The sequence below is a fragment of the Marmota monax genome, unplaced genomic scaffold (genome assembly GCF_021218885.2).
Source record: "Marmota monax isolate L192 unplaced genomic scaffold, Marmota_monax_Labrador192_F-V1.1 WCK01_AAM20220418_F8-fsc00001, whole genome shotgun sequence".
Classification (NCBI taxonomy): Eukaryota; Metazoa; Chordata; class Mammalia; order Rodentia; family Sciuridae; genus Marmota; species Marmota monax.
The window spans coordinates 58,255,149-58,267,563 of NW_026693777.1; the positions used below are offsets into that span (position 1 = coordinate 58,255,149).

At 38.6% G+C, this 12,415-nt stretch overlaps 1 protein-coding gene across 1 annotated transcript; it reads left to right on the forward strand.

Annotated features, from left to right (window-relative positions):
• Positions 1-3,111: 3,111 nt before the first annotated feature.
• On the forward strand, positions 3,112-11,611 carry Polr2m (RNA polymerase II subunit M). The gene is made up of 4 exons (XM_046461140.2): positions 3,112-3,364; positions 5,376-6,023; positions 8,320-8,524; positions 10,399-11,611. Exons 1-4 carry the CDS (start codon positions 3,252-3,254, stop codon positions 10,543-10,545), a joined length of 1,113 nt encoding a protein of 370 aa, XP_046317096.1. The 5' UTR covers positions 3,112-3,251; the 3' UTR covers positions 10,546-11,611.
• The last annotated feature ends 804 nt before the right edge of the window (positions 11,612-12,415 follow it).

The window sequence follows — 12,415 nt, forward strand, 5'->3', positions numbered from 1 at the left end:
AGCCCCTTTTAAAAAATATTTTATTTAATGACAGGGTCTTTCCAAGTTGCTTAGGGCCTTGCTAAATTGCTGAGGCTGGCTTTGAATTTGTGATCCTTCTGCCTTAGCCTCTGGAGCTGCTGGGATTACAGGCATGTGCCACCATGCTTGACAAATTCTTCCTTCCTGTAAATTTTTGTTTAGAACTTTTTCTTACTTTATAATACAGTTAAGTTCATTAGTTTACACTGAAGGTAACACTCAGGATATTATCCAAGTACTATTGAAAATGGGATTTATATTTCTATTTTTTTGAAATGGTGTCCTGTGGCCCAGGCAGGTCTCTACAATATGAGCTCAAGCGATCCTCCCACTTGTGCATCCCAAGTAGCTGGGACTACAGGCATGCCAGAATGCCCAGCCTAGATTATTTTTAAAATGAGCATTATAGAGCAAGAACAAACAAACCCCAAAACACTTGCCCAGATTCATTTTTATAACAAATGTGTTAATATGCACTAGAATTCTTTAGCAGAGATCAGCTGCCTGTGGTTTGTGGGCTTTACTTCTTTTCAAGGGGTTGCTGGTTCAGCTGCAAGTGGAAAAACCCGTGGCCTTCATTGTTTCTTGCTTTGCTCTTTCTCCATTTCTAATTTTCTCTATTTTATAAAATTTTCCATAGAAATTGCTGTGAAAATTTTTGTTCCACATCTGATCTTCTGTTTGATAGGTTATTAGTGAAAACTTTGCCTACTTTCATTTTGAATTGCAAGCGCTTCAGATAAATTTTATTGCAGATAGATTTTTCTCTTCTCAAACCTCTTGGTTACTGACTAAGGAACTAAATGTTTGCACATGGGTATTCGTAAGAGCTCAGATTTGTATTATGACATTTCAAATACCTGAGCTATGTTGTATAAAGCACTCTAGCCTACACCACTGAAAATATTTTCACAGTAATTATAGTTACTATTACTGCAAAAGCTTAGGATTTGTATATACAAAAGAAATGTTTTATTTATAGATAGAAAACTGGGGGACCAGTGAAGAGAAAAATTATGAAAGGAGATTCTACCAGTTAGTACTTGCTATATGTGTTTGGGGAGACAGAAAAGCATAATCATAGCTCTTTGACGGAAAAGACTTTACAATTTTATTACAAAATATATATATATATATATATATATATATATATATATATATATATATATATATATATCACTATATTTAACACAATTAGATAAGTTTTGTCTTGAGGACTGTGTGCCCAGGATCAAAAGATGGAAGTTCACTACTGAGGAGGAAACAAAAGCCGCCAGCTGAGGCCCAAGGGCAAGATGAGGGAGTCTTAGGGTGGAGGTTGCTAAGGACAACCACTTGTCTTAAGGGTCTTATTTCTTATTCAGTTAGGGTTGGTAAAGTCATTTGCAAAGCTCATACTGAACACATTTATTTTGATATATTAACCTGATTAGAATGAACTAGATTGGGGGTATGTGTAAAGAAATGGCTGCCATTTCACTCTCTGGAGTAGCTTTGGATTTCATCTTTAGTTTCTGTTCCTTGGGAGGAGCATGTTTGCATTTATATAGGATATTACTCAGGATTGAGAAAAACTTCAATTTTCTAAACCAAGAATCTTAGGTGGGAGTTAGAAGTTATGGGCGCAATATATGCTGACTTAGCATGTTTCCTATTCTTTCCTTCAGAGAACAGCTTTCTTAGCTGACCTAAAAGTTGAGTGTTTTACTTACTATAGTCTTCCTCTTTGGGGCCAGAAAATCTTTCTGATTTTGTATATTTGGAAATAGATCTAAAGTGAAGAAGGATTTTCTAATTGGTGCGGTGGCATTATGGTTTGAAATCTGCTGCTTTCATTTTTATTTGTTTTGCTTTGGCAATATTTACTTTAGTTTTTGTGCCAGTTTGTCTACAGATAAAAAGAAATTATGAAAGGTTCTCTGCTGTTTGTACAGCACCTCCCATCCCTTATCATCTCTCTGTGGGCCTTTGGAAAAGGGGGAGACGGAGTGTTTTGGATTTTTAAAATGATTTGGGATTGTCATAGCAACTGGTGGGCAGAAACCAGAGATACTGAAAGTCTTGCCATGCCCCAGGCAGTGCTGCAAAGTCAAGTCCTCTTCCAACAGCTAATGAGCCCCATTAAAGTATGCGGATGATCTCTAAGAAATCTTCCAACTTTTAACATTTCAGGGCTTCACTAAACTGGGCTAGGAGGCACCTGTCACGAGCAGCTTCTCAGCCTTGTCTGGTTACCAGGAGTTCCCTTCCGGATATCTGCACTGGACCCCGGACCGCGACGTACGCGAACACCAAGCACGAACTCGATTGCCTTTTGAAATGCTGGTTTATTCGCACACCACACAAAGCAATACATGAGGTGGCTGGCTCACACTGCACGATCTTACTCTCAGGCGATGAGAGTTGATTGTGAGCAAATACATGGAGTTTCCCTCGCGCTTATATACTCTATATGTTTACAACAAACTTGTTTGTGTCTAACTTATCTAACATAAGCACACTACCTAGTTACATCATCAACTTATCTAACATGGGCATACTATCTAGTCATCCTATAGCCAAAAACATGTTTACAACTAAAAAGTCACTTAGTCACTGCAAAGTCCAAAACAAGTCCAAAACAAGTCCTTTTGCTGATTCATGTTGTTTGTTCATCCTTGATGTTTACTCCTGTCAGCACCACATCGTAGGCTGCGGTCTCCCAAATCCTGTTCTCTCCCCTATCTCACTAAACGCTAGCTCATCATTGGGGTCTCTCTTCTAATCTAATTTCTCATAGATATCTTAACAAGCGCCTATTTCAACTTTACCATTTTATGTTGTTCTCTCTCTACCACTCTAAATTTCATAGCAATGGGGGCCGTGGCTCTTTATTCACTTCCATATACTGCTTAGTAAGGTCACGAAGGTGCTCAATACTTTTTCAATAAACAAATATATAGATGATGAGCAGAGGAAGACACACTGAAGCCCGCCAACCTAGGTGCCTGAGTCGTCTTACGTAACTTCCGCCCCTTCGCGCTCCTCCGGACGCCCCCTTTTCCCGGTCCCTGTTTGTTTCCGGCGTTTCAATAAAGCTCGATTCGGCTCGAAGAAGACCCGTTCTTCCGGGAAAATGGCGACTCCCGCTCGTGCCCCGGAGTCGCCGCCGGCCGCGGACCCAGCGCCAGCTGAGGGGCCCGCTGAGGAAGCCGACTGCCCCGCGCCGCGCCAGCCTCAGCCCCCGCAGAATGTTCTCGTTGCCCCGCGGCTTCGAGCCCCAAGCTCCAGAGGACTTGGGGCAGCGGAGTTCGGCGGAGCTGGGGGAGATGTTGAAGCGCCAGGAGAGACTTTTGCGCAACGAGTAAGCTGGGGTCTCGCGGCGGCACCGCCGTGCTCCTAGGGCTCGGGCTCCTTGGGACGCCCCCATTTTCTTCCCGCGTTCTCTTCGGGGAAAGGTGACCTTGTCTCAGGTCCATTTCAGTTCCAAGGATGAGTGGGTAGCCTGCGGCCGCAAGGCCACGCCATGACTCTTCCTGGCCAAGCACGTACCGCCTGCGAGGATGGCCCGTGTACAGACCGGCTGCTTGGCGTTTCAGCCAGCCAGCAGCTGTGCCTTGGTTTAATGTGCTCAACTACTGTTTTGGCTCCATGAAAGGAGTTCTGTATCCCAAATCCCTTTGCCCTCCTCCCCACACCGTGATCCAAACGTGTTATCAGTTTCATCTCTAGATCTTACTCTTGCAGGATGGGAAGAGAAGGATAAAAGTGGTTTATTAGGGCCGCGAAAGTTGTACTCATTCAGCTGGCAGACGGCGCATTTTAGCAGGGGAGCGATGTGATGGGCTGACTTTTTACAGGCAGCTTTATTTAGTAGCTTGGTGCATGATGGTTTGAAGGATTAAGAGGCAGGGGACATCAGGAGAGTCTTTTCAAAAAGAGGTTTTCAACAAGGGGGTTGTAAGAAAGTGAATGAGGAAGATAGTTAAGCAGGATTGGGAAAACCTCAAGTGTGGAATAATTTAAATATGTAATTGACAGAGATAAATGAAGTTTCTTGTCTGCGTAGGGAGCCACTAGCAAAAACATGAAAATTGAGGGAAAGGAATGGATTCAAGCAAGGTTCATTTTACTCAGGGTGTGCTGAGTTGAGGGGAGAGCATAACAAACATTTGATTAATTAAAAGGTGGAGAAGTGGTTATAACACTTAGGAGAAGGCTGGGAAAGCAGGACTCTCAGTTGCACAAAGGTGTTAATGTATACAGTTGAAATTGTGGGAATGTCATATCAGAGAAGGAGCAGTGAAAGTGTTAAAGATATAACCTTCTGACCACACGACTAAAGACAGAATCAGAAGAGGAATTCAGCAAAAAGGACAAATAATCATTTGGGTTGAGGGCTTACCAGTAGAGACAGATATTTTGCCTTTTTGAGAAGGAGTTTTTAATATATAGCAATGAATTAGCTTTTTGATCCCTTTTGAACTCTTGAAAAAGTTATTTGGCATCATAAAGAGCTCTTGTTTATGTGTATTATATCTACTGATACTTACTGATTTATCAGAAATAATGGGGAACTCCTTATGATGCGTATACATAAAAACAAGTTCAATTAACACCATATAGCCTCTGGAAAACTGCACTGTACTTGTGTGAGAAAGTTAGAGAAAATATTATGAAAATAGTTTTGACCTTCCAGAGCCATTCCCCTGCCCTTTGTTTTGGAAATCACACTTTAAGAACAGCTGATTTTTGGAATATCTTAAATGATTTTTGCACAGGTAGCGAGCGGATCCATTATCCTAAATGGGTGGGACCAGAAGTGTTTTGAATTTCAGATTCAGGTTTTGGAATATTTATATATAAATAATGAGATATCTTTGGAATGGGACCAAGTCTGAACATGAAATCCATGTTTCATACATTGTTTGTACAAATAACCTGAAGGTAATTTTATATAATATTTTTTATGCACCTGTGTTTTCACATGTGCATGAAAACCCATCATAACCCATCACATGTGATCAGGTTTTAGAATTTTCTACTGGTGGCATCATGTTACCAGTGCTCAGAAAGTTTCAGATTTTGGAGCATTTTGGATTTTCAGAATAGGAATGCGTAATGTATATTCTTAAAATGCTTTTGTTGAAATTCTAATGAGATGAGACAAATGAGTCATTTTTATTCTGCCTGCATATCCTTGTTTTTGGGGTTAGTTGTCTTATTTGTTTAATTCCCATTTGGGGCCAGTTAGAAATCAGATTTTTACATAAAAATTCATTTTTTTCCCTTCGAGGTTAATGTTTTGCCTTTTAAATGAAAAATCACAAGTTTAAAAACAATACTCTAACATATACTTTTTTTTTATTTGACAGAAAATTCATTTGCAGATTGCCCGACAAAGGTAAAAAGATCTTAGACACTGTTGCCAAACTGAAAGCTGCCATTGCAGAGCGTGAAGAGGTTAGAGGAAAACGTGAACTGTTTCATTCTGCTAGTTTAGACTGTAAGCTAAGGCAAAAAGTAATTGCAGGAGTTGATGTGGATATAGAAAAGGCCCAGAGTTCTGACCGAATACTTGATACTTCATCACCAGTTCATGCCTGTTCCTTTGTAGATAACATCAAATCATCTAACACAACCTCAGAAAAACAGGGACTTGTACATCCTACTCAAAAAGGTGATGAAGAGATTCCAGAGGCTGAGTACACAGTGAACAAGTGTCCAGCTTCCCATAACAGATTCAGGGGATCTTCCTCACTTGAAGCGAGAGAGCATCTCCCTCAGCATTGTGTTTCAAGTCAAGCAGAAGATACTTCCAGCAGTTTTGACAACCAGTTTATTGATAAGTTCCAAAGGATCACAGTTGCAGACCAAGGTATACATCACTCAGAAGAAAACACAAGTGCTGAAAACTTGATGGGCCTTCGTGATAGGACTCCTAAGAAGCCCCATTACATGGAAGTGTTAGAAATGCGAGCCAAAAATCCAGTGCCCCCACCACATAAATTTAAAACTAATGTGTAAGTATCATTGGAAATAGACCTATCATGGGAATACTGTAATATGTGTGAAATTCAAAAAGTTGGAAGAATGCTTTTAAGTTCAGTGGGCTTTGTGTGAGTGCTCCTTTTAGGTAGGAATGAATATATTTGTGGAAACAGTGAGACCAGCCTGGCTGGAGTGGAGGATTCCTGTTGAACCATACTTTAGTTTTGAAGCCAAATAATTGAAAGGGTTTTAAATAGCAGATGGGGACTATTATGTTTCAGAATTCTTAGCCAATATTTCATAGTAAACAGAATTGAAGAGAGTATTTAGTATGGCTTTTTATTTTCGGTACCATTTTTTAGTGTACAGCTTCCCCTTCAATTGGTCTATAACCTAAGAGAAAAATAGTTGTAGGAGTTGATGGACTTTTTCAGTTATTTATTTGTGTGCTCACGATGCTCCTCAGAGCATTTAGGTTCTAGATGAGGACCTTAGGTTTATACACTTATAAAGAAAATTAAATTATAACACAGTTTCTAGGGAAAGGGAGGCAAGAGGAGTTAAAAATAAAAAATACTTTAAAAAGTTGGGGAGGATGGTTACAAATTCTGCTTCTGAATTCTTTGTTGTAGTTTTGTTTCTGAGAGCTGCAGGAAAATAAAAGCTCTTTGAAGAGAAAAGAATTGTTCTTAAAGCAAATATAATACTTAAATCTCAGTAGTAATTGATACCAACCTAAATTTATGAGGATATAATTTCAGATGCAAAGTCAAGCTACTGTTTGCTACCTTGCATTGAAAAACTGAAAACACCTAGTTGAAAATACCTAAAACATTTTGGTGGTTGTTAAAAAGAGACTTTAAAGGTTAATTCTATCATGTAATTCTTTTTAATTTAACCTCAAAACAGTTTTTTTTTTTTTATGTTGTGTAGAAAACCACAATCATACTGCATTAATTCATACTTACCTTGTATGCAGTGAGGTATCTTTCTTCACTTTTAGGAGGATGTTTGGGAAAACTAGAAGCATAATTAGTCAACAATAAAAAAGAGTAAGTGGGCCTTGTCATTTGAGAACAAGAGGGAGGTAAGGGAATAGCAGTGAGGGCTGCCCAGGATTAGGGAAGTTTAAGAGAGAAGGAGCTTTCTCTGCAATTAGAAGGACTGACATGGAGGGGTTGTTAAGCTCTAGACAGGTGGGCATCAGGCTTCCCTTGAGCAGAGGCTTAGAGGGTAGGCAGTAAGACGAGATCATATTCCTTGGCTTTTCTGCTCTTCTTTTGATTTCTTTAGGTTCTTCTGGATTTGCATATTGCCTGGGGAGGCTGCCACATCTATCTCTAGCCTTACTTCAGATTTGCATGGCCAGTTAGCTATAAAACATGACTACTTTGGTGTTTCATGGCACTTCAAGTTCATGTACAAAGTAGAGCTTGTCTCTCTTCCCAAATTTACTTACTCCCATATCTCTCATGTTAATAATGCCACTGCCACCTTTTCTTCCCAAGGCATCTTTTCCCTCATCACCACTGTCTGCTAATCTTGAAGACCTAAGAGATGTATTTCCTTGTTCTTCATCTCTGATTATTCTTACTTCATCATATCTTCCATCAAAGTGAAGGTTCTCATCTCTCTCTTGGTCTGTAAATGTGGACTGTTCTTCCCTCTAGTCTTATTGACCAGCCCTTCCTCTCCACTGCTGCCAGAGTGAAATTTGTAAAAATACAAATCAGAACCTGTTAAATAGACTGGAACTTTGTTTAGTCTGGACTCAGCTTTCTTCCCATCTATCTCTGCTACCCTTTCTTAAATGTCTGTTTTCTGTGTTTCCTGGATGGTGCACCTCTGTTGCCCCTCATTCACTGTCCTGGGATGCCCTTCTCCCCTTCTTAACATAGTAAGCACTTATTCCAAGACTTTAGATTTCACCTTGAAGCTTTCCTGACAACTTCCCTTTCTCCTCCTGGAACTGGTTGTGTCTTACTGTACCTGTGGTACTATATTTCACTAAAACTATTTGTATGCTTATTCCTCCCTACTGGATAGTAAGCCCCTTTGCAAACGTTCTTATAGGGAATAAATGAAAAAAATAGCTTCAGTTCAATCATGAAATGTGAAGAGGGGAAGGAAAAGGCAAAGAGCCTAGGTCTGTGAGTATACACATACCCTCGCTGGAGCAACGAATATGGGTAAACGTCTTACTGTTACCTTTGTTCAAGAATTGATTATTAGGGTTAAAGACCATTTTGTGTGTGTGTGTGTGTGTTTGATTGATTGAGTTCACAAAAAGGAAATAGTCTGATCATATAACATAAATTCTTCCTTCAGTTTGCCATCACATCAGAATGACTCACCTAGTCATTCTCAGAGGGGAGAGTCTCCTGTTTCCTTGGCAGAGCGGCGGCGCAGGGACAAGCAGCATCTTGATGACATCACAGCAGCGCGGCTCCTGCCACTTCACCATCTGCCTGCACAGCTGCTTTCCATAGAAGACTCTTTGGCACTTCAGAAACAGCAGAAACAGAATTATGAGGTATTTAGGGCATTAGGATTTTTCCCCCCTGCTTACATATGTCAGGATTTACTCTAGGTAGTTCAAGGAGGAAAGAATTTAATAGAAGGGATTAAGTGCTAAAGAAATGGTCAGCTGAGGAGACCATTAGTTCTTAGACATGTGCCATTAGTTTTTAGTTACAAACTTAATAAAACTGCAGGAAACAGCTGGAGATGATCATAACTACCTGCAACCTCAAAGTGATGATTTAACAGGAATTATGGAGAGACTACTGCAAAATTTCACATCCAGCCCATGCTTCTGCCTGTTCCCATTAGGATAGCAGTACTATCAACTCGCTCTTCTGCCTTATAAAATCCATGTGATAGCTTCTCAGTGGTGGAATTTAATCCAGGGAAATATAGCTCCCAGACTTCCATCTCCATCAATACAGAGGCAGCACAGAGTGGGTGGAGGATAGTGTTATATTGCCAAAGTAGGGCACTGAACCATAATCTGAGAAAAGAATTTCCTACTTTGGGCATCTTAAATCAATTTTATATAGCACTTTCTCCAAAGATCTGTGTGTTTTGCATGAAATTTAAGCATGTACCTTTAGAGTTTGTGAATGGGAGTTAATAGAATGGGGGCAAATAGTGTGAGGATCATGGGGTTATAGAAAGGATTTGACATTCTTGGATAATAATTTGAGCCTCCAGGAAGACAGCATCCTTTCCTACTTCCTAGATAACTACTTATCTAGATTTCAGTTAAGTACCATGCACCAATTAATATCTAACTATCTTATTAATCTGTTTTGGCTTTTCATAAAAGCTCACTTGGTTTGGATTAGCATTTTTAAGACATTCCTTTTTACTCTTCCTCTCAGTGTATGAAAATGATTGCTAGTTATAGCAATTGAAGAATTGTTTTATAAATTGTCTCTGGGATCTTGAATGCCTGTCCTAAGACATTTTTATGTTGAGTTAAACCCTTCAGCTTGAAATTGGTTTCTTTGGCAGAAACCTACTCATAATATTCATGGCCCGAGGGGAAGGACATAAAGACATTTAAGGGATCTTGGAGAAAAGGAAGAGCCAAATGAGGAATGAGCATTGTTCCCTTTATCAGTTGGTAGTGAAGTCCTTTGGTGTGTAAGCATTACCAGACTGAAACTTGCTTGGACTTTTGGTTAGGTACTAATTTCTGAAGGACTTATTTAGAAAGGGGTAATAAGCTTTTTAGTATTAATATCTTGGTTTTGCCTATGCCATTGAAATGTAACTCGTGGGCCTCTGTCTGGGGAAGAGGGTTCTGTCAGAGTAATCAACACAGTATTAGTAATTTGTAACATTTGATAAGTCTAATTGTTTCTTGTATCAGTGTGTGTAATCACATACTTAATGTGTCTGTATTTATAACTGTTGGGTGCTGAAGTGATTACTCAGTTCTTATAGAGGTGGGCATTTCAATGCAATGTTTATTTATTTATTTATTTTTAAATTTTTTTGTGTGTTTGAGATTAACCGTGCGATTGGGGTGGGGGTGCTTTACAACTGAGCTGTATCCCCAGCCCTTTTTATTTTTCTGAGACTTGGTCTCACTAAGTTGCTGAGGCTGGTCTTGAAATTGCAATCCTTCTGCCTCAGCCTCCCAAGTCACTGGGATTAAAGGCATGTACCACCAGGCCCTGCTTCAATCCAGTGTTGTTTATTAATGGAAGTTGATAACTACAACTATAGCAGGCTGGTAGTTTTTGCATGCATTGTCCTTTTGTATCTGTAATAGGACACACAGAGTTAGGTTCCTTGTTTTTAGAGAGTATACTAAGTGACTGTTATAACTTCCTAATGAAAAATTGTAAGGAAAAGAACATGAATGTGTGACTTTTTGCTTTGCTCTTTGTTTTAAAGGAGATGCAAGCAAAGCTCGCAGCACAAAAATTAGCTGAAAGACTGAATATTAAAATGCAGAGTTATAATCCAGAAGGGGAGTCTTCAGGGAAGTACCGAGAAGTAAGAGATGAAGATGATGATCAGTCCTCTGATGATGAATTATGAAGATGGGCATTGGAATTATCTCCTAAATCTTCTACTCTTGAGAAGTCATTATCTTCCATCAGACTTTATAACAAGTATCAAGATTGGTGTCAGACACTGTTGAGGGAGAAAACTTTATAAAGTTACAAAAACGTTGCTACAAAAAAAAGCTCAGTTTGTCTTTCAGAAGATGATCTTCATGTGATTGAAAAGTTTAATATTTCAATATTGTGTTTAACCATATTGTATTAAAATTTTGCGGTATGTTGTGCATTGGTCTGATATTTTAGTATGTAGTGGAATATGTTTTTTTCCTCTCAAATGGAAGTAGATAGCTTCACTTTTTTTCTTATTCTTACCTCTATAAAATAGCATTTATTATGTCTTTCAGTGAAACACTTAAGTTGTCCCAGGTACCTAAAATAAATTAGTAAGACTTAGTTCCCTCTTTTTTTGAGCAGTGAAGGGAGTACAGTCCAAAGCATTGGGTGTATGCTTACTTGAAGTAATTGAGATCTGGGATGTGAATTACCTTGAAAGACACTCATAGAAAAATGCTTCACAAATGTTTGTTTTATTCTCTTGTCTTCCCCTAGGAAGATTGTTCTTACTTCTGATTAGGAATAAGGAATATTTTGAGGAGATGCTAGAGGGGCAGAGGGTTTTTCTAGATGACCAGATTTGCCTGGAGTAAGTTGTGGTATAGGAAATGCAAACTGAGAGCTAAGTGAAAGGAGTAGTTGTTCTCATGCTTTACCTGACTGGAGTTCTTTGCTCTCACAGTTGAGGTTCATGTGTAGTACATTCATGTTTTGGTATGAGAACCGGTTATTTTTTCAAAGTTATAACTGAATTGTCAGTTGTCAGTACATTGCTTCCTCCTTCCCATACCCCTCCCCACCGCCAAAAGAGGCATATATAGGCTGCAGAAACCTCAATCTCCTATATATACATGTTCCTGTCATTTTAAATGATTATATGGTTGTCTCCAGAGAAATTATGTTATTAAAAAAAAATTCCTTGTTTAATGTGGAGCCTTTAAAAGTATTGAAAGGAAAAATAAAATATTAATTAGAACAACTCCAAATACTATTGGTGTTATTTTACTGGTATTTAGTTAAATTTAACTTCTTTGAGAGAGACTGTCCAAATTTAAAGTTTTGACAAAACACATTTAAGTCATATGCATGTGTGATAGGAAGGGCTTAGTTCTATGTCATGTGCTATCCATTTTCCCTCTCCTTGACAAAAAGCAAATGTAAAAAGTATTCTGAATTAGCAGTCTCATTAGTTTTTAAAACTAATAGTAAATGACTTCAGAACACAAAATTATTTAATGTTCTTCTTCTATAGAATGAAATGACATTTTATTTCTGGAAAGCTGGTGGTGCAGAAGGCTCATGTACATGTGGTGTGCATGCAGTCCCTTTCAAGCCTACCAGCCAGAGACAATCTCCACTAACATTTGAGTGTTTGTACTTGTACTTATTTTTTTTTATATAAGCAATACATTTATATTTTAAAAAATGTAATAATGCTATACATTGTTTTATAGCCTATGTAGTATAAACATTTTCCCACATTAAATATTTTACATTTAAGACAGCTGCAGAATATTTTTCGTGAGTATACCGTAACTTTTAAAACAATTTTCTAGTTGAAAAATTTGATTGTTACTTATAATGTAGTCTGTAAACAGTGAAATGATTAGTATCTTAAAAGATAGTCACATCTATACACAATGACATTTCCAGAAGATATTTCTGTAGACATGAAATTGCTAGCTGCAAGGGGATGTAAATTTTTGAGACTCTTGATAATTCATCACTTATTACATACAGATTTTGTCCATTTATGTTCCCACTAGCAATATATCAAACATCCAGAATTA

What these genes read in the sequence shown, in the direction of transcription:
- Polr2m (XM_046461140.2), top strand. Translation starts at nt 3,252, where the DNA reads ATGTTCTCGTTGCCCCGCGGCTTCGAGCCCCAAGCTCCAGAGGACTTG. An exon ending in GAGAGACTTTTGCGCAACGA is followed by an intron (nt 3,365 to 5,375) that starts GTAAGCTGGGGT and finishes TTTATTTGACAG; the next exon opens with AAAATTCATTTGCAGATTGC. An exon ending in CATAAATTTAAAACTAATGT is followed by an intron (nt 6,024 to 8,319) that starts GTAAGTATCATT and finishes TTCTTCCTTCAG; the next exon opens with TTTGCCATCACATCAGAATG.